Source organism: Phoenix dactylifera, chromosome 8 (genome assembly GCF_051530095.1).
Source record: "Phoenix dactylifera cultivar Ajwa chromosome 8, Ajwa_hap1_PhDact_Kaust_v1.1, whole genome shotgun sequence".
NCBI classification, from domain to species: Eukaryota; Viridiplantae; Streptophyta; class Magnoliopsida; order Arecales; family Arecaceae; genus Phoenix; species Phoenix dactylifera.
The window spans coordinates 24,578,572-24,600,816 of NC_143197.1; the positions used below are offsets into that span (position 1 = coordinate 24,578,572).

The following is a 22,245-nucleotide window of genomic DNA, read 5'->3' on the forward strand; positions in this document are numbered from 1 at the left end:
GATTCACTTTATAATTGATGAATTATCTTGAAAATCATATTATGAACTATTAGCCTCCTTTGATTATGGACAGATTAATTTGGGCAGAACATTTGCTGCTCAGTCTTATTTACAGTTTTCTGATGAACATTTTTTCTAAATGAAAAAAAATTTGAGCAGCACTGTGATGCGAAACCATCAGGCTTTATTTTGCAGTCTTCTATAACGATCAAGCTTTGTTCAACAATGTTTATTTCTGACAGGTAATTTTTGTAGTTGATGCTAGTGGAAGCATGGCATTGAACCGTATGCAGAATGCCAAAGGTGCAGCATTGCAACTACTAGCAGAAAGCTATACAAGTAGAGATCAGGTTGGAACTTTGTTTTTATTTAGATCTTGCTTGGCTAAATCATTTTCTGACAATAGATACTGATGCATGATATATTGAAAACTCCACAAATCATGAAACAATTTAGAATACTTAACAAAAATTATTGCATTCTCTGAACATCAACTTATCAGAGAATGAGAAGAAAAGCCACACATGGTCTTTCTTCTGTCCTAATGCAAAACAAATGAAAAAAAAGTTCCCAAATTCCCACACCTTTTCATTTGAAAAACATGGACTACAAAGGAAAGTGCAAAACTGATGTAAAACCAATGAAAATTTATTTACCTTACATGTACCAAAACCACTATTTCGTCATTATATAATCAATCTTATATTTGAAGTTTAGCTGACAAATTCCATCATATAACTGAGAAGTTGCTAACAAAATCCTTTTTCTTTTCTGGATAAACAAACAAAATTTTTGCAAATATATCATATATGAAGCATGGGCACATATAAGGGATATGGATAGATATGCCAATATTGCAAATATAAAATAGGTATGACACAAACAATAATGAATTATAATTTAGACAAACATGTTAAAAATCCATAAGATATAATACGAAGTTGATCTGGGCTCGAGCAAGTGGTTTGTGAGCCTGAAGCCGAGTGCAGCATAGTCTGATATTTGTATAACATTTATATGATACTAGGTATACACATCAAATATATGGTGTAGATACAACACTAAAAGCTTGCCTTTTTTAAGCAATAATGAGTCATTGTTCCTTGAAGCGCTCATCAGTCTCATCAAATCATGAATGAAGAAGGGATGACATAATTTATCTATCGTTTGTCAAGCGCAATTATAACTCTTTGGGCTGAGCTTGGGCTGGGTGTCTACCACTTCAGGCTAAATCCAAGCAAGAATACCTATGCACAATGTTTATCCCTTGTGGTCACGAGCTAATGAATACTGTCTTAGTCCATTCTTCTTGCTTATTGTTTGTCTTCAAAGAACCATACCACAATCAGTAGGACATTTTGATTTTTGACCCTTGCATCTACTACAATCTATCAAATCCTTATCCTCTGAATTGACCAGAATGATTTGGCTTGTCTTTTCAGGTTATGGCCCAATACTCTAGGACATTTCTTCTCATATTCTAATATTTATAGAAAATATATCTGTTGCTGGAAATTGGACCCGGGGGCCGCCACGAAACCAGGGGAGGAGGAGCTCCGCTGCCGGGAGGGCGGACGGCGGTGCGCCGGCCGACTGTGTCCTCCGTGGGGATGAGAGAGCGGAGAAGAGTGCGTCCTGTCCTGTCCTGCAAAAAAGCCGGTGGCCGGGCTCTCCGGCGCCGGCCCTCCGATGCTTAAGTCAGAGGGGGCCAATATGTGGAGAGAGCAAGGAAGAGATATGTGGAGAAAATAAAGAGAATATTGTGTTCAATTGTGTCTGTGCTGTTTCTTTTTCTCCTCCGGTCTCCCTCTTTTTTCCCCCCAGGTTCCCTTTTATAGAGGGATATTGTGTTACCTGGGAGGTGACAGGGAAATTTGTCCTTTTTTGTGATAATTGGGCACGATTTGGCCCATTAATGGCGTAGTGGAGAATAAGGCCGAATCAGGCCGGAGTCAGGGAGTTGTCGCGGTTGATCAGACCCGTTGGAGTGGTTGAACCGTCGGCCGTAGTGGGCCTGGGGTTCGTAGACGGTAAGTGCATTTATTACCGAGTGAACCGGTGGTCAGGGTGAGCCATACGCTCTGATGGTTCAGTGATCCGGAGATCGTCTTGGGCCGTATTCATTAAATGACTGAATGCATCGGAGACCTGAGGGGGTCTCGTGCATTAATGACAGGTTGTGCCAGAATACCTGCGGAGATCTTGTGCCTTGATGGCTCAAAGATGGTGGCAGGTGGCAAGTTGTAGTGGAGTCGCGTATATAGCCGCCAGATCTTTCAAAAAGTTTAGGCGGGGATGAGTATTGGTTAAGGCATCGGCTCGGCAGGGGTGCCGAGCCGAGCTGGCCGCCCAGCGGGGCGCCCTGTGGCGGGGTTGCTTCTAGTGCTTTTGGTCGGCGCCCTTCGGGCGAGCGCCTTCTAGCCGAGCGCCTCTATTTGGCGCTCTCGTCTTTCTGGTCGGCGCTCTCTGGTCGAGCGCCTCTTCTTGGCGCTCTCTGGTCGAGCGCCTCTTCTTGGCGCTCTCTGGTCGGCGCTCTTTAGTCGGGCGCCTTCCTGGTCGGCGCTCTTTGGCCGAGCGCCTCCGTGGTGGTATGACTTGGGTTTTTCCCCCAACACTACCCCCCGACTTCCGAGTTCCAGCTGGCTACCAGCTGGAGCGCGGGAAGTAGCTTTAGTAGGCTCTGCCGAGGCCGCTGCCGAGGCCACTGCTGAGGTCCCGACTGCAGAGCCTACCGCTCCCGACGCTACCGAAGCCGAAGCGGTCGAGCTCGAGACTTGAGTGTAGTTCTGCTGTTTTTGTTAAGTCGGGGTGGTCCCCATACTTGTAGGGGCCGAGCCCGAATTTTTGTACTTAGCCTACGGGCTTTTTGAAATGAATATACTTTTTTGGAAACTTGTCTGTTGTAGACTAAAGTCTCTCTGCTCGGATCCATTTTAGGTTCCAAGGATTTGGGCTCCATGGCCTCAACTTCATCCGCCACAGGGTTTGGGTTTAGGTTCGGCTTGCCGAGCTCCATTGCTCGGTCTTTCGACTATCAGTACAGCGATTTTTATGCTTAGGGGATTTGGGCTCGGAGGGTCTTTCCGAGCCTAGACTAGAATTCGACCGAGCCCTAAGGCGGTCACTAGGACTTAAAACTCTGGCGAAGTTAGTGAACTTCGGGTCCGAGCCTCGAGTTACCGGGGCGGGGCGGATTCTTTTTCAACGAATGGGTTGAATGCTCGTCAGCTCGTGACGAGGATTCACCGGATTTAGTATAAACTAAGCTTGCTGGTACCGTGAGCATTTTCACGTCGAGGCGACCGAAAACGTTCCGCTCGGACTCCGTTCTTTGAGGAAGTCGGCGGAGGGAAATCCAAAAATAGAATAATGTAAGGATATTGAATAAATGGGTACCTGGTACCGTGAGCGTTCTCGCGCCGAGGCGACTGAAGACGCTCCTCTGCTCGGACTCCGTTCTTTGAGGACGTCGGCGGAGAGAAATCCAAGAATAGGTAAAATAATGTAAAGACATTAAATAAATGGGTACCTTGTACCGAGGTTGCCTTTCGCCGAGGCGACTGAAGACGCTCTGCTCGGAGTCCGTTCTTCGAGGACGTCGGCAGAGAAATCCAAGAATAGGTAAAATAATGTAAAGACATTATATAAATGGGTACCTTGTACCGAGGTTGCCTTTCGCCGAGGCGACTGAAGACGCTCTGCTCGAGGTCCGTTCTTCGAGGACGTCGGCAGAGATTCAGTGATGGAGAACGAGCCGAGCTCGTTGGCTGAAGCCGATGGAGAACGAGCCGAGCTCGTCTGGTCACTAAAGACCGCAACTCGATGTCTCGAGGCTACCCGACGAATCGGGGCATCCCGACGTCTCGGGGCATCCCGGACGAGGTCGGGGTAGGAGAACGAGCCGAGCTCGATGGCCGATAGAGCACGAGCCGAGCTCGTCGGTGGAAGTCGATGGAGAACGAGCCGAGCTCGTCTGGTCACTAAAGACCGCAACTCGACGTCTCGAGGCTTTCCGACGAATCGGGGCATCCCGACGTCTCGGGGCATCCCGGACGAGGTCGGGGTAGGAGAACGAGCCGAGCTCGTTGGCCGATGGAGCACGAGCCGAGCTCGTCGGTGGAAGTCGATGGAGAACGAGCCGAGCTCGTCTGGTCACTAAAGACCGCAACTCGACGTCTCGAGGCTTCCCGACGAATCGGGGCATCCCGACGTCTCGGGGCATCCCGGCCGAGGTCGGGGTAGGAGAACGAGCCGAGCTCGTTGGCCGATGGAGCACGAGCCGAGCTCGTCGGTGGAAGTCGATGGAGAACGAGCCGAGCTCGTCTGGTCACTAAAGACCGCAACTCGACGTCTCGAGGCTTCCCGACGAATCGGGGCATCCCGACGTCTCGGGGCATCCCGACGTCTCGGGGCATCCCGGCCGAGGTCGGGGTAGGAGAACGAGCCGAGCTCGTTGGCCGATGGAGCACGAGCCGAGCTCGTCGGTGGAAGTCGATGGAGAACGAGCCGAGCTCGTCCGGTCACTAAAGACCGCAACTCGACGTCTCGAGGCTTCCCGACGAATCGGGGCATCCCGACGTCTCGGGGCATCCCGGTCGAGGTCCGGGTAGGAGAACGAGCCGAGCTCGTTGGCCGATGGAGCACGAGCCGAGCTCGTTGGTGGAAGTCGATGGAGAACGAGCCGAGCTCGTCTGGTCACTAAAGACCGCAACTCGACGTCTCGAGGCTTCCCGACGAATCGGGGCATCCCGACGTCTCGGGGCATCCCGGCCGAGGTCGGGGTAGGAGAACGAGCCGAGCTCGTTGGTCGATGGAGAACGAGCCGAGCTCGTTTGGCCGATGGAGAGCGCATCACGAACTCACGAACATCTTCAGGGAGTCCACGTAGATACTCCATCATCCCGAGACATCGGGGCATCCCAACCGTGGTCAAGGGAGGAGAAATAAACCTGACACCATGGGGTAATCAGGAGAATTGGTGAGCTTGAAGTAAGCACGCAGACCATCATAAAACGAAATTCACAAAATGAAATTTATAGTTGAATATTGAGGGACCCCTTGGGGTTCTATTGGTGGTACGCCCGGACATTTTCAGAGCTCCAGCTTCGTGGAATGGGAGTCCCGTCTAGAGACTCTAGTTTATAAGTTCCGGGTCGGCGGATGCGCGTGACTCGGTAAGGTCCTTCCCAATTCGGGGCTAGCTTCCCTTGCTCAGTTGGTCGGGAGGCTTCAGCTCTTCTGAGGACAAGGTCCCCTGGTCTGAAGGATTTGACCTTGACCCTGGCGTTGTAGTACTGAGCTGTCTTTTGCTGGTACCTCGCCATACGAACTCGGGCGGCCTCCCTTGTTTCCTCGATTAGGTCGAGGTTGCTTCTGAGTTGCGAAGAGTTGGAGCTGGCATCGTGATACTCAACTCTTGGAGAAGGAAGTCCAATCTCTAGTGGAATGACAGCCTCCGTCCCATATGTTAGGTTGAAGGGAGTCTCGCCGGTGGGGACGCGGAACGTGGTCCGGTAAGCCCACAGGACATTGTATAGGTCTTCGACCCATTGTCCTTTAGATTTGTCGAGCCTGGCTTTGAGCCCCTGCAAAATAGTACGGTTTGTTATCTCTGTTTCTCCGTTCGTCTGAGGGTGCGCGACCGAGGTGAAGCGGTGGTCAATGCCAAGCTCGGAGCAGAATTCTCTGAAGTGAATGTTGTCAAACTGGCGACCGTTGTCAGAGATAAGGATGCGGGGGAGCCCGAATCTACAGATTATGGACTTCCAGACAAAATCCCGCATCTTCTGCTCGGTGATTCGGGCAAGGGGCTCGGCTTCCACCCACTTTGTGAAATAGTCGATGGAAACTACCAGGAACTTCCTCTGTCCGGTGGCCAGTGGAAATGGCCCTAGGATGTCGATTTTCCACTGGGCAAAAGGCCAAGGGGAGCTGATTGAAGTCAAGGGAGCAGAGGGCCGGCGTTGAACGTTGGCGTTCCTCTGGCACCGGTCACATCTTTGGACGAAGTCCAGAGCATCCTTCTGGAGTGTCGGCCAATAGTATCCTTAGCGTAGAATTTTATGGGCCAATGCTCGTCCTCCCAGATGATTTCCACAAATTCCTTCATGGACCTCGCGCATGGCGTAATCAGCCTCCGTTGGGCGAAGGCATCTGAGGAGGGGAGATGTGAAAGATCTCCGATAAAGCTTTTCCTCATGCAGTGTGTACCGGGTGGCGGAGCGCTTTATTCGGCGAGCTTCTCGTTCATCAGTGGGGAGGACTTCGTCTTGCAGGTAGCTGATGAGTTCATCCATCCAGCTCGGCTCGAACTCAGCGCAGAGGGTCTGCTCGGGCTCGTCTGTACTGGGCTTTCGGAGATACTCCAGTACGGCCGCTTTGGGGAGCTCGCTCATGCGAGAGGACGCCAGCTTTGATAGCTGGTCGGCCCTGAGATTCTCCGACCTGGTAACATGTTGAATGTGAAAAGTGTCCAGGGTCGAGGCGAGATCCCGTACCTTCTGAAGATACCTCTGCATGGTCGGGTCTCTGGCTTCAAAGTCGCCCATGATTTGGTTGACGACGAGCTGAGAATCACTGAAGGCCTTCAAGTCCTTCACTCCTAGCTCTTTGGCTAGCTTGAGCCCGGCGACAAGCGCTTCGTACTCCGCCATGTTATTGGAAGCAGGAAATTCGAGGCGCAAGGCTTGCTCGGCGACCACCCCCTCCGGGCTGGTGAGGATAAGTCCCGCTCCGCTACCCCCCGAGTTTGAAGAGCCATCGACATGCAGGGTCCATGTCAAACTCGGGGTCGGCTCCGTTGGTGGCTCAGGTTTGGGCTCCGCCTCGTCCGGTATGGTGCACTCGACTATAAAGTCTGCGAGCGCTTGTGCTTTGATCGCTGGTCTGGGTCGGTACTCGAGGTCGAATTCCCCGAGCTCGATGGCCCATTTCGTGATCCGGCCCGCACGGTCTGATCTTTGCAGGATTTGCTTGACCGGCTGGTCGGTCAGTACGGCCACTGTGTGGGCTTGGAAGTAGGGTCGGAGCCTCCGAGCTGAGATGACCAGAGCATAGACAGTCTTCTCCAGTTTGGAGTATCGGGTCTCGGCATTCCTCAAGACCCGGCTGGTGTAATATACTAGCTTTTGGAGCTTACCCTCCTCTCGGACCAGGACCGAGCTTACTGTTACAGGGGAGACAGCTAGATACAGGTAGAGGAGTTCACCCTGTTGAGGCTTTGTGAGCAGGGGAGGGGAAGCCAGAAGGCGCTTGAGCTCTTCAAAAGATTGCTGGCACTTGTCCGACCATAAAAAGTTCTTCGGCTTCTTGAGGGCAGTAAAGAATGGAAGGCAGCGCTCGGCCGAGCGGGAGATGAATCTTCCGAGGGCTGCTACTCGGCCCGTAAGCCGTTGTACCTCCTTGACCGTCCTAGGAGGTGTCATCTCCTGGAGGGCTCGGATCTTTTCAGGATTGGCCTCAATTCCTCGTTACGTAATGATGAAGCCGAGGAATTTGCCGGAGGTGACTCCGAATGCACATTTGGCTGGATTGAGCTTCATCTGGTACTTTCGGAGTGTGGAGAATGCTTCATCAAGGTCGGCCACATGATCTTGTGCAACCCTACTTTTCACCAGCATGTCATCTACATAGACCTCCATGTTTCGGCCTATTTGGTTTTTAAAGATCCGGCTGACCAGCCTTTGATAAGTTGCCCCGGCGTTTTTTAAGCCGAACGGCATCACCTTGTAGCAGTAGGTTCCCCCGTCGGTGATGAAGGCTGTCTTTTCCTCATCTTCTGGCGCCATGCGGATCTGGTTGTATCCGAAAAAGGCGTCCATGAATGCCAGCAGTTCGTGACCCGAGGTGGAGTCCACGAGCTGGTCGATGCTGGGAAGTGGGAAGCTGTCCTTTGGGCAGGCTTTATTCAGGTCGGTGTAGTCCACGCACATACGCCACTTCCCGCTGGCTTTCTTGACGAGGACCACGTTGGCGAGCCACTCCGGGTAGGATATCTCCCGGATGAAGCCAGCTTCAAGGAGATTGCTGACCTCCTTGGCTGCTGCTCGCTGTCGTTCAGGGGCGGCGCCTCGCTTCTTTTGTCGCACGGGCTTGCTGGTTGGCTTCACTTGGAGCCGGTGGACCATGACCTCCGGATCTATCCCTGGCATGTCCGCAGGCGACCATGCGAAGACGTCCATGTTGTCTCGTAGAAAATTAACGAGGCGACCCCTCTCATGCTCGTTGAGGCTAGAGCCGACCTGCACGGTTAGCCCGGGAGAGTTCTCTCGTAAAGGAACTTGAATTAATAACTCACCAGGCTCTACCCGCTCTTTCTGAGGGTTGACCCGTGCCTCCATAACCTTAGTTGAGGGTTGGTCAGTTGCTAGGGCAGGCACCTCGGCTGGCCGTTTTGCCTCGTGGGTTGCCAGGTAGCATCGCCTTGCCACCATTTGGTCCCCTCGAACTTCGCCGACTCCCTGGCTGGTGAGGAATCGCATGAGCAGGTGGCGGGTCGAGACCACTGCTCGGAGGGCGTTGAAACCCGGCCTTCCGAGGATGGCATTGTAGACTGAGGGCAGGCGTATTACAAGGAAGCTCATCCCCACGGTAATTTCACGGGGGGCGAGCCCGGCTGTGACCAGGAGGTCGATTTCGCCTTCTACTGGGACTGAATCCCCAGTAAATCCAATTAACGGAGCATTCATTCTCCGTAGCTGCTCATTTGTCATCCCCATTTTACAATATGCACCAAAATACAAAACATTCGCCGAGCTTCCATTATCGACCAAGATGTGCTTTACATCAAATTTATTTATGATCATGGAGATGACCACGGCATCATCATGGGGAGTTTCGACTCCCTCTAGATCATCATCTGAAAAGGAGATGGCTTCAGAGGCGCGCAGACGCTTTGAGGAGGTTTCTTCCCTCGAAGCTTCTCCAGCCGAGGCCCCGCCTCGGATGGTGTTGATGATGCCGGCGATGGGCCTGTTGGCATTTGAACCTTCAGGCTGTGCAGCTCCTTCGACTGGCTTCTTCTCTTCACGCCGGCCTTGCACGAACCGATCGAGCACCCCTCGGCGGATGAGTGCTTCGATCTCATTTCGGAGCTGATAGCAATCCTCGGTATCATGGCCGTGATCCCGGTGGAAACGGCAATACTTCCGGGGATCACGCCGGGTTCTGGTATCTTGTTTTGGAGGTGGGAGCCGGATACGATCCCGACCCTCACTCTCCATGAGGATTTCAGCCCGAGGAGCGTTGAGGGGAGTGTAGTTTTCATACCTCCCTTCGGGTGCATGGGCCCGCAGTGGGAACCTCGGGCGGAATGGTGACCTTTGCTGTGGCGGTCCCCTCAACTGGGGTGGACTCTTCGGGCGGGGCGGATTCTTGGCTCGTCGCGGAGACGGGCTTCTGGGCTGGCCGCGCTCCTCGCGGCGTCTCTTCTTGGGGTTCTGCTCGGTCCCACCCCGCCTAACAGCCACGGCTTCCTCAGCCTTGGCGTACTTCCGCGCCCGAGCGAACATTTCGGTGAGGTCCGCGGGGAAATTCTTCTCGATTGAGAAGAGGAACCTGTAAGACCGGGCTCCAGTCTTTAGCGCCGACATGGCGATGGACTGGTCAAGCTCCCGGACCTCCCATGTTGCGGCGGTAAACCGGTCCAAATACTCCTTGAAGGGTTCTCCCTCCTTCTGTTTGATATCAAGGAGGGAGTCCGATGTCCGCCGCTGGGGCTGGCTGGCGGCAAAATTGCCAGCAAATTGTCTGCCGAGCTGCTCAAAAGAAGAGACAGTACTCGGCTTCAGCCCGGTAAACCAAAGCCGGGCTGGCCCTCGGAGTGTTGCCGGAAAAGCCTTGCATATCATGGCCTCCGAGGCTCCTTGTAGGGCCTTTAAGACCCGGTAACTTTTCAGGTGGTCAAGGGGATCAGCCTTGCCGTTGTAAGGCTCCACCTGAGGCATCTTGAACCGTAGTGGAACCGGTTCATCTTCAATCTCCGGAGAGAAGGGCGACTTCGTAGTGAACTCGAAGTCGCCATCACGTCCTGATTTTCTTCCGTGGAGCGCCTGGATTTGGCGCTCCAGCTTCTCGACCTTCTTGTCGAGTTCGTCATTCTGGAGGACCGCTGCAGCGGTTCGTTCAGGTGCAAGTTGCCCCGGAACCGACTCAGCTTCTGAAGGTTGTGGCCAGCCTCCGTGGCCTCTGACTGGGTGCTCTCTCCAGAAGGAGGCCTGGACTTGAGAGTCCTGACCTCGAAGGGGAAGTCCGTTTGTAGGGGGCTCCGGTTGGACTGGAGCCGGAGGAAGCAGTGCCGTTGGGATGCCCCTGGGTTGCAAGCTTTGGACAGCGGTAGCCAAGGCTTGCACCTGTTGCACCAGGACATCAATTGCTCCGGCCGAACTTGAGGGGTTGACTCGGCCGGAGGCGGCGAGTTTTGGACAGAATGTTCAGGATTGGGTGGAGGACGTCGAGAGGCATTGGAGGCCCCTTTGCTTCTTAGTTTCATGGCAGCAACTCGGTCCCTTCCTCTAGCGCCAACTGTTGCTGGAAATTGGACCCGGGGGCCGCCGCGAAACCAGGGGAGGAGGAGCTCCGCTGCCGGGAGGGCGGACGGCGGTGCGCCGGCCGACTGTGTCCTCCGTGGGGATGAGAGAGCGGAGAAGAGTGCGTCCTGTCCTGTCCTGCAAAAAAGCCGGTGGCCGGGCTCTCCGGCGTCGGCCCTCCGATGCTTAAGTCAGAGGGGGCCAATATGTGGAGAGAGCAAGGAAGAGATATGTAGAGAAAATAAAGAAAATATTGTGTTCAATTGTGTCTGTGCTGTTTCTTTTTCTCCTCCGGTCCCCCTCTTTTTTCCCCCCAGGTTCCCTTTTATAGAGGGATATTGTGTTACCTGGGAGGTGACAGGGGAATTTGTCCTTTTTTGTGATAATTGGGCACGATTTGGCCCATTAATGGCGTAGTGGAGAATAAGGCCGAATCAGGCCGGAGTCAGGGAGTTGTCGCGGTTGATCAGACCCGTTGGAGTGGTTGAACCGTCGGCCGTAGTGGGTCTGGGGTTCGTAGACGGTAAGTGCATTTATTACCGAGTGAACCGGTGGTCAGGGTGAGCCATACGCTCTGATGGTTCAGTGATCCGGAGATCGTCTTGGGCCGTGTTCATTAAATGACTGAATGCATCGGAGACCTGAGGGGGTCTCGTGCATTAATGACAGGTTGTGCCAGAATACCTGCGGAGATCTTGTGCCTTGATGGCTCAAAGATGGTGGCAGGTGGCAAGTTGTAGTGGAGTCGCGTATATAGCCGCCAGATCTTTCAAAAAGTTTAGGCGGGGATAAGTATTGGTTAAGGCATCGGCTCGGCAGGGGTGCCAAGCCGAGCTGGCCGCCCAGCGGGGCGCCCTGTGGCGGGGTTGCTTCTAGTGCTTCTGGTCGGCGCCCTTCGGGCGAGCGCCTTCTAGCCGAGCGCCTCTATGGCGCTCTCGTCTTTCTGGTCGGCGCTCTCTGGTCGAGCGCCTCTTCTTGGCGCTCTCTGGTCGGCGCTCTTTAGTCGGGCGCCTTCCTGGTCGGCGCTCTTTGGCCGAGCGCCTCCGTGGTGGTATGACTTGGGTTTTTCCCCCAACAATATCTTTGTGAAATTTCAATATTATAGACCCCCTTCATGTACTTGTTTGTGATTCTCTGACTACGTTGTCATCTAATACAATAATCTTTTTCCCAAGCCCAGTGCTCTTCCTTTAAGTGATTATTGTTTCTGTTTGTGCTTTCAGCCCTTTAAGTGAATTCCTGTTGCCAGTTTTCCATCTGCAGCTTGCCTGATGTTCGTTACTTTGCCTGTTTAGGTTATATTAGTATTTGTTTTCGTTAAAACCACTTTTGGGATTTGAGCCACTACGAAAGCTAATACCTCACCCATTTTGAAATCCAGAATACCACACATTTACGGCCTTGCTTCACGCAACCTTCTTATTTTAGCTTTTACAATTACAATGGAGTAGACAGGCAGTGCTCAGGATCCTCATCATCCAACTACTCTCTGCTTTGCACTCATATTCTTTGGATCTACCTTAACATAGGTGTGGATTATATATAATGTCGTATGGAAATTCCTGCTCTATAAGATAAGTATTGATATGAGTAACAGCCAACTTGATTATGCAGAATTATCTTAGATAAATTTAGTTAAAGCCAACTACTGGTAACTGTTTGTTACCTTTTAGCACATAACTTCCCTGCCCTAGATGCTTCAATACTCTAGAAACTGATCTCAATTATGATATAGGCATTCAATTTATAATACTGGGATAGCAAGAAATTCTAAAACTAAAGCAATAAGTGTTATACTATATTGTTAGTCGGGATTCTGTTTGCTTATTACTATTTAAATTTACTCATATTGTAACTTGATATATCGGGGGAAAAAGGTTTGATGTTTACACAGTTTTTAGAATAGCTTTAGGACCTTGTCACTTTGAATTGTAGATCCGATGCCCCTATTCCATTTTGTTGTTTCTATTTCATAAGTCTAACCTTGCTTAATGATCCTAGTTGTCGGATATAATCACTTCATGTTTTGTTCTACTTTTCTAATTGTACAAAAGAACAGCATTCATTAGATAATCGGGCCATCTCAGCAGGGAACATCAAATCAGCAGTGTGTTCTTGCAGCATGATCTATTGATCAAGCTAGGCTAATTGCCACGTGGCCCCCATAAACATGCTTGAAATTTGGCTCTATCCTAATTCTTTTATATAACTTACGATTGCTTTCTGTCAGGTATCAATCATTCCTTTCCGTGGAGATTATGCAGAAGTTCTATTACCTCCATCAAGATCAATAGCAATGGCTAGGAAACGCCTTGAGAGGCTCCCATGTGGTGGTGGTTCTCCCTTAGCTCATGGCCTCAGCACGGTATAGCAATAAATGATTCTTTAATATCTTCTATAACCGCTTTTATGTTACTCAAGTTACGTTGGTCGATTTTGCATTCCCTCTGTAAGGCTGTTAGAGTTGGACTAAATGCTGAAAAGAGTGGGGATGTTGGACGTGTTATGATTGTTGCCATTACTGATGGAAGGGCTAATGTATCACTGAAAATATCCACTGACCCTGAAGCTGCAGCTTCTGCCGATGCTCCTAAACTTTCTGCTCAAGAATTAAAGGTAGTATCATAACTCAGATGGTAATACAGAGATTAAATAATAGATGATTGATCTTTTTTTTTTATAATGCTAAATGTTTTAACTTTATGACTAGCTATCTGCTTCAGGTAAGAGCACAAAAAAAAATTTGATTTTCACGATTCATCAAGCCATATTTTTAAAATGATTAAGAAGCATCTGGAACTGTGTCATGCTATGTCCAGAGTTTCACAAGTTTCACTTATTTCTTTAGCATGCAAAATTTCAGTGTTATTTGTTGCAAGAAAATAACTGGATTGGTTGTTATGTGATAATAGTTTCCTATTTTTGCGAGTAAAACCTTTTGAAAAATAATTGAGCATTAGTTGGACATATTTCTAATATATATGTTCCAAATCCTTGCATTCGTCAGGTAGCAAATGGGTTCAAGATTTGAAATAAGTCTTGAAAAATAAAGATAAAAAAATGGGTTCAAGAAGCAAATGTAAGTCAACTTAGATTCAGGCTCATGTAACTGAGTTAGAACAAACTTTTGTGCAAATTGGTCTGGAACCCGTCATTTCTATCCCTCCTCGATATGGGACAAGATTCTGTTTTCAATCTTGGGAGGTGTTTCCCAAGTACTTTATATGGGATCTCTAACTAGTGGTCCCCCACAATTTGTCTCAGAGCTAAAAAGAAATAATTTTCGATACCATTCTGAAAATCATTTCCTATATAAAGAGTATATCCGATTTTGAACTCTGACATGGTATCCATGTTATAGTTGTCTTCTTTAGGGCCTGTTTGCATTGGTTTTAATTTTTAAAGAATCAAATCATAGAAACCAAGGCAAAAAACATGTTTGGTGCTATTGTTTCTATGTTCTATTTTCAAAAATGATTTTCATTATTTTAGAAAAATTTAAGGAAGAAATTCTTACGTTCACTATTTTCAAAAACAAGAATCTAATATCTTTTTCATCAAAACTGACATTACCTCTACCACCGCCGTCATCTCCACCACCACCCTCTCCACCTCCATTGCTGCTGCCATCATATTCACCACTACTATCATTGCTGCCATGGCTGTCGTCATCGTTCTATGACCACCATCGCCCCCATCGTCATCTCCACCACCACCACTGTCGTCGTCGCCACCAGTGCCACAATCGGTATTGCTGCCACCCCACCATCTTTGACCTCACCACCATTGCCGCCGCCACCGCCGCTGTCACCACCACATTGTCGATGCCCTTGCCACCACTACCATCTATGCCACATTTCTAGCACAATCCCCTTGCCACCATCGCCACCATCCACCGCAGACTTCACTGTCTTCACCACCACTATTAATGCCTCAATTAGCATTATCATGTTTATGTTGTCAAAAAGTAATTGACTATATCAAACATATTTATTTTAAAAAATAAGTAATAAAATAAAAATAAAATTTCTATTTTTTCATTTCTAAAAATAAGAAACTGATGCCGGATGACACCTTTTTTTTTGTCGTTCTATCTGATCATTCCTTCTCCTTGTAATTACTACAGGATTCTTCTTAGATTATGCCAATGTAAATAGGTTATCTTTTGTGTTAACTTTACCAATACAAACTCAAAAGAAAGTTACGTCACAAAAGAAATTGAAAAATACTAGCCTTCACCTTGTGTGGATCCTTCTAATAGAGCACCATAATCATTTTTATCCCACCTCTCTTGTATGAAATAGTAAAAGGAAAAAAAAAATAAAAAAACATAAAATTTATCCAAGAAAACCTGAAAGAAAGGCTTTAAGTTCTGAAAAGTCATGTTATGCTGACTAAATATTGCTAGTGTACATGGATCCATGCCATCTTAGACACCCTTCAATATGCAAAAAACAATAGAAGATTCTGACCTTAAAAAAGTACATGAATCTGAACTTGATGCAAGCTCTTCTGCATTTGCATTTTTTTTAAAACTACCACTTTTCTTCACTTCTCGTATTGTAGACACTAGGATGAAAAAAGAGTCATCCATAGAACCATAAAGTTAGCATGTGCATCTACTTCCACGCTTCCATGCATTTTCATACTTGGGTAAACCCCATCAAAGACAGGATACATCAATTATATCATGATCAATACGTGCTTGCACTTAGAAGTTCAGTTTTTGATGTGAATTTGTGGGGTCCATTTAAACTTCGAAGATGTAAGCGATTATACATGTCTTTCCATCAACTCTCTGAATGTGTATGTAGCTGATAAACCTTTTTGAAATATTCATAAATTTGTGTTTCTTTTCCTTCCTCCACATATTTCTATTCCTCCAGGATGAGATTCTAGATGTAGCTGGAAAAATATACAAGACAGGGATGTCGCTTTTAGTTATTGATACTGAAAACAAGTTTGTATCCACTGGATTTGCCAAGGAGATTGCAAGGGTCGCCCAAGGTATGTCGTGCAAAGTATTTATTGGTATTGAGATGGCTTTTCTATTACTAATCTTCTTTTGTGTGGCAGGGAAATATTATTACTTACCAAATGCTTCTGATGCGGTTATCTCTGCAACAACAAAGGAAGCATTGTCAGCCTTGAAAAGTTCATGATTGCCAACATGTCATAATGTTTTCATTTGCTTTGTTATGTTTTATCTGATTATTTTGGTTGTCGTAGAAATTTTTTGTTAGAATGTCAAGAGAGAGCATTTATGAGTATCAGTTCAAATCATCAGTTGGCGGCCATTTAGTGCATGGCCAGGATTATGATGAGGATACAAGATCATGAACCAAGCTATCTTCATCAAAGAATGAATATGAGCTTGCTTATGTGTCAGCTTCAAGTGGGTCAATGTCATGCTAGTTCCACGTTTCAGTATATTCATCTGAGAACGGAATTCCCATTGCCTGAAGTGACAGCTTTTTCAGGCACTTGGAAGGATTGCCTATGTACATGAAGCACTTGGAAAATCTGTATATGTAACTTAAATTCATGTTCATCTGACAGCATGATCGAGTGGTGTGACTAGAAGAGCATTATTTAGGATGGTGAGCTGTGGAATCTGATTTTAAGATGCAGAATGAAATTTCTCCAAGAAACAACCTTGCTTATTTTCTACACTAATGTGTGGACGAAGCCCGAGGACGATACCATCAGAATTAAAATTGTTCGATAGGAGGTAAATACAAAGTTTGGGAGCAAAAAGGTATGATCTAGTATCTAATGGAATCATAAAGTTTGTATCTGATCAACAGCCTTTTTTGCATATCTGCATTTATTTTAGGTTACAACGAGGTTCCAAGCTATATATAAATTTCAGGGGAAGTCATAGGTGAACATCAATGCCCCTTTATGTGCCCACACAAACCACGTTGTCCCACAAAATTTGGGACGAGATTGAAAGGATCCCTTTGGAGAAACCAGCTACCACGATGTAGGCCTCCTAGGTTTCTGCATGATTTTAACGATAATAGAAATACAATCTGCATAAATTTAGGAATTTTTTTTTTTTTTTCCCAGCATGGAGGTACATATTCTTCTTTAACTGGATGGAATCATTTGATCCTTCCCAGATGATTTCTGATCTGGCTGTCAAAAGCAAGCTAGCCAGATTTTTCGCTGGAAATCTCAGTACTATATTTCCTCTATCCATATTTTCTGTCCAGTTTCCAAAAAAGAAGCTTGGCTGAATTACTGGAATTTATTCAGATTTATTCACAAACAGGGTGTAAATAGATTTAGTTCAGGTACCAGGTAAGGTTCTGGACAGCAATTGGATATTTACAAACTATCCTGCTACACTTTTCGGAAGCTTATATTTTTTTGGCGCAAATGGTGAAGGAGAACACCTTACATTTCATCAGAGATGAAATTAGTACGAGGAGGAAAAACAGGAAAAAGAAACAAAACAAGAACAAGGGGACAAAAGAAGAAAGAAAGAGGCAGGAAATCCAATGGCTATACAAGATTAAGGACGTTTTCTTCCAGTCAAACTGATATGCAAATGGATCAGAACGGAAGGATACGGGTTCGTTAGAGACTTTGACTGCATTTTCATTAATAAGAGACTCAATAGCATAATAATCAGCTTAATTGGATCCGATCGGATCTCACATAACCATGTATATTGTGGACCTGCCGACCAAGTGGACCTACATTGTTGATGTGTCCTACGTTCTTCTGAATTGGAATGCATTACTTCATGTGGAAACTCGTATTGAGAGAATCAATCTGATATCTAAATTCAATAAAACAAAACAAAATCTCCGTGGGATTAGCTATCCCATCTGAACGAAATCCAGCCACTATGCTACTTAATTCTCATTGATCATTCCATCTTAATAGGACAATATATAAGATCATGCCATGCCTTCTGTTTTGTTTATCTGTCATTCTTTTTGTTTGAAACATTATGGCATCTGAAAATAAAAATATCACCTCCATTTATAAAGGTTTGCCGTTACATTTCATCTAGGTGATACAAGATTATAAGATCACTTGAAAACCATGAGGTGACTTATTATATTACCACTGCATCTATCATCATGGATCTCATATCCATCGACGGATAGGTTGTCAGATTAGGAGCAACTACTGTACCTAAGACTGATGCAATGAGCAGAAAGGCCAAATGGCTTACAAATTAGCAGACATTCAGCATCTGTTTTGCATGGCACTTCTCTGATTATTTGAGCTGTCGAAACTGCCACAGCTGCACACGATCAATACCTGCCTGGTTAATCTAAATTGAAAAATTGAACTATAGAGTTGTTACAAAAATCTATGATTAGAATTCAATATTATGTCCTTCCCAGATAAAATAATTAATGAGAATCTATTCTCAAGATACAATGAACTGCCATGGGTTTTCGTTAAAGTGCACTCCTAAGGAATAACCAAGATGGAATACGAATCAGCTAAATCCAAATGGGAAGAAAATCAATAAAATAGATTGATAAAAATCTCTCTCAATCCTTCTTTTACTTGGTACTCTAATTTACTCTTCCCTATTCTCACTTATTTTGTTATCAGACGCATTAAAATGCATTTTCTTGTGAGAGAAGAGCATGAAATAAAGATAAAAATTCAATATTATCCACACAGCAAAGCAAGTTATTTGGGTATTTAAGATGAGAATCATGTTTAACTGGATAATACTTTAGTTTTATGTGGAATATGGAACTATGTTAAGAACATCAAAATTTTGAATTATTTTATGGACTGGTCATCGACACTATCCATCGACCACACAGTAAGAGATGTGAAAAATAACACATGAGGAAGAAATGGGACTGGAGATGCATTATAAGATTTTTTTTTTTTTTTATGGTTGATGAGAAGAGATAAAGTTATGGTTTCAGAGGGTCAAACATCATCATCATATTTGTCCGGCTGAGACGCCAAGGGGGAAGTCTCTTCATTTAGACCACCATCAACATATCAAAAAAAAAAAAAAAATCGCCATCATTGTTTCGAGAATAAGATAGTCATCACAAATAGAGGCTCTTCAATGCTAACCATCCATCTAAAAAAAATTTTGGGATTGTCTCTCTACACCACTGTCCAGTCCCATAGTAAGAAGATCCAAACGGACCAAACTAATGGCAAGAGGGGTTACAACGCAACACAACGAGAGATCTACGTGCCATTAGTTATTTTGGATAGTTATCTGTAACTAAAAAATTTAAATAATATTTTTTAATTAGCTATTTTCGGTGATGTCATGAGTTGTGACAAATGATATTAGAATTCAGAGCAAACTCGGCTCATAATCTATATGTACTAGAAGATAGTGCAGCACAGATTTATGGAGCTGACCATGGGCCTATCATAATGCTTGTCCCATAAGAACATTAGGGCTTGAACAAGAGAGTATGTGAGAACCGTGCATGCATGCATTTAGTCCCATATCGATTATTCGCTGAAAAAATCTTGAGTACTTATACTAGACTAAAAACTTTTAAAAAATATTTTTTTATTTTTTTTTGAATCGGTAATTTAGACTAATCCAAACTTTTCCAGCAACGCTATAGCATTGAAAAACAAAGTATTGCCCCATGAACATTATTCGAAAACCATGATATCAACCTATAATTACTGCTTGAAATCCACGTGCATGGCTATCACATCGTAGAGAGGTTGTCAGGTTTGGCAGTTGTAGCAATGGCACTCGTGCGAGATGCATCGGGCATTGCATGTCACACCATCACAAAAAGGCCGGCATTCCGAGTCTGTTTCGCAACCTATCTTCTCAACTCTCGCAGCTGCTGAAATCGCCACACCTACGCATGATCGAGATCGGACTTATTAACTTATATTCTTACAAGTTATTAGAAATTTAAAATAGCAGAGAGAGAGAGAGAGAGAGAGAGAGAGAGAGAGAGAGACCAGATGCCATAACCAGAAGCAGAACAAGGAAAGAAGACATGAGAATGGTTTTGGTGGCCATGTTTGCTTGCTATTTGGTGGAATAACTTTGATTGTTATGCTTGCAAAATGGAGGGGGTAATGGAGTTTTATAGGACAAAAAGGTTGGAATATGGTAGGATAACTCATCATTTGACATAGAAGGCAATTGCTGTATTGACTAAAAAGGATGCCTTTCTTAATTTTTTCACTACCGGACACAAGGAAAGTTTTCTAAAAACCGGGGCCAATTTAGGAAGCAAATCGGTCTGATTCGGATCTGGACTTTTCTGGATGCCTCTGAATTCCAGATTGAGGTGAAACCCGACCCAGATTTACAAATCAGGTTCATCGAATATATAACTCATCATTATTTTTAATAAGAATAGATCTCGTCACCATATATACAGGTTATATATTTAATGCTAATCATCTATTTAAATTTTTCTCTTTCAAAAAAAAATATTAATTAACAACAAAAAAATAGGCTACTTACTGTAACTTCTAAAAGATATGCCAATGATTGTGATTAAAATAGAAATGAGCCAGGAGGCAGCATTTTAAGCGCTACCAAAGCATTTTTCGAAAGAAGAGCTGGGCATATTTACTAAGGCAAATAGGACCGCGGACTGGATGCCTCATTCGTACCTAATCATTTGGATTATGTGCTCTGGACCTGTGAAGGCCCAGTTTGGGCTTGATCCACTCGATTGGCCCGACTTAAGGCCTAGCCCATGGAGAGGCCAAGCATAGAAGACTTCTAGAGAAAGTCTTCTTCTCCTTCGGCAACTCGGACTAGGAGTTGGAGTCCTAGGGTTACTGGGACCCTAAGGCTCCTCCATAAAGAGAGAGTTCTCAATTCCAAGCAAATCCTCCCCTTTCCCTTTCCTTCCTTCTTTCTTTTTTTTTTTTCCATTGAGTTCACGGCTACTCGTTATTGTGCTCTCCAGAAAAAATTAGATCATCTAGATCCAACCGATGTGATAGGCAGGACATCATCCGCGTGCAAAACATTCATGTCCGACGTGCAGGCTATACTCAAGCCAGTCATTTCTAGTCAATCCATGTGTCCTAATTATCTGACAGTAGGTAGGCTCCTCTACCGAACATACACAAATGGGGTGGGTGGGTGGGGGGGCAGAGGAGGTAAGAATGTCATAATAGACTGAAAGACAACCTCCTCATGTTTCTTGATTACCATATTGATTTAGACATCGGAGGGCCTCCTGCCAAATACGTTCCGTCTAGAAGACTTTGTGCTGTTTCAGATCAGAGTGCTGTCATCCGACAAGGATCTCAGTAGCAGTGACTGAGCACCGCTCGCCTTCTACAATTCCCACTAGAGCAGCCGACTGCCGAACTCTCTAGCGTCGTTGAGCTTCTCGCCGCGGTGCTTAAGGCCAGTCAGTTCTCTATAGCAACATTTGCTATGGCAAGCTGAGCTGAAGAAAGGAAAGAAAAGCCTAATGAGTTATAAACCCTAATGGCAACAAATATGGATAGAGGAGACCGAGAAAGAAGGGATCATGGGTGTTTATCTTTATATATCTCTACTTACCAGTAAGGTTTGCTTGGGTGGATTCTATAGATATGTCTTCTTTGATCACGTCACACGGGAGCAGCAGATGGAGGAGCTTCTTCATAAGGAAGGAATCCAAGATATCCCCGTCCGTTGGATGGAAGACAAGTCTAGATGGCAGTATGACCGCCATGTTTGCTTGCTGGCTTCAGCTGACGAGGAGCAAAGCAGACAGAGCAGTCTAAAGGAGTAGATGACCAATAAGACGAAGATGGTCAAGAAGAAGAGAGACAGCATAAGAACGATACTCTTTCTTGACACTCTATTAGATACGCGCTTCTTAAATATCATTGTATTCCATCTCCAAATTGGTTTGGGAAGCCGGTGGTTCCTGTTTCTCTCAAAAACCAGTGATACTTGATGGAGGTCAGACCAATATCCAAGTCAAGCATCCCATACTTCACGCCCATACTAAATCCTGCTCTTACTTTTGTTTTCGCTGCTCGAATCACCCAAGTCTTGTTCGTGCAGCAAAAACTGTGTTTCTCCACTGGTAGATAGGGCTGTTAATGAGCCGAGCTGCTCGGGCTCGACTCAGTAAAAGCCCGGCTCGGGCTCGGCTCGTTAGTCAAACGAGCCCGAGCCCGAGCCCAATATGAGGCTCGTTTACATCCGAGCCCGAGCAGCTCACGAGCCCAAACGAACTCTAGTCTCCTACTGAAAGAACTTATTTCAGCACCATAATTTATAAAAATCTGACCACATAGAGAAAAATAGCCTGTTATCGAGCCCGAGCTCGAGCTTGTTCTGGAGCTCGTAATTGAAACGAACTTTACGAGCTCAAGCCTGAGCCTTTGCTTTGCCAAGCAAGTCCGAGCTCGAGCCCAATACAAAGCTCGTTACCGAGCCCGAGCCCGAGCTTCGGTGAAACGAGCCGAGCTCAGCTCTCCCAGGCTCGGGCTCGTTAACAGCCCTACTGGTAGAGAACCTAAACCGCCTCCTTCGTAAGATTATTATTTTTTACTTCCTCCTTTCTTTTTGAACATGTAGTGGTCTAGTAGCTTCTCTTTCCCATGTTACAAGTGGTTATTAAGCCTTAAAAGGCCATATAAAGATCCTAGGAAGCTCCACTCCTCATGAATTATTCCCATCATCAACAAGATTCAAGCCGTTGATGGAGACGATGAACATATATCAGCACAAGCCAATCGTTTTTTGGGTTGAGCAATTCCAGATCAATCA

The 22,245-nt window shown here is 46.2% G+C and overlaps 1 protein-coding gene across 1 annotated transcript in view; it reads left to right on the top strand.

Annotated features, from left to right (window-relative positions):
* The window catches only part of ALB1 (ALBINA 1), a 29,405-nt gene extending 13,228 nt beyond the window's left edge, over positions 1–16,177 (top strand). The window contains exons 11-15 of the mRNA XM_008808350.4: positions 243–350; positions 12,757–12,891; positions 12,981–13,142; positions 15,413–15,533; positions 15,603–16,177. Of these exons, the coding sequence (XP_008806572.1) occupies positions 243–350; positions 12,757–12,891; positions 12,981–13,142; positions 15,413–15,533; positions 15,603–15,688 (612 nt within the window). The 3' untranslated portion in view covers positions 15,689–16,177. The remainder of the gene's footprint in view (positions 1–242; positions 351–12,756; positions 12,892–12,980; positions 13,143–15,412; positions 15,534–15,602) is intronic.
* Positions 16,178–22,245: the final 6,068 nt, after the last annotated feature.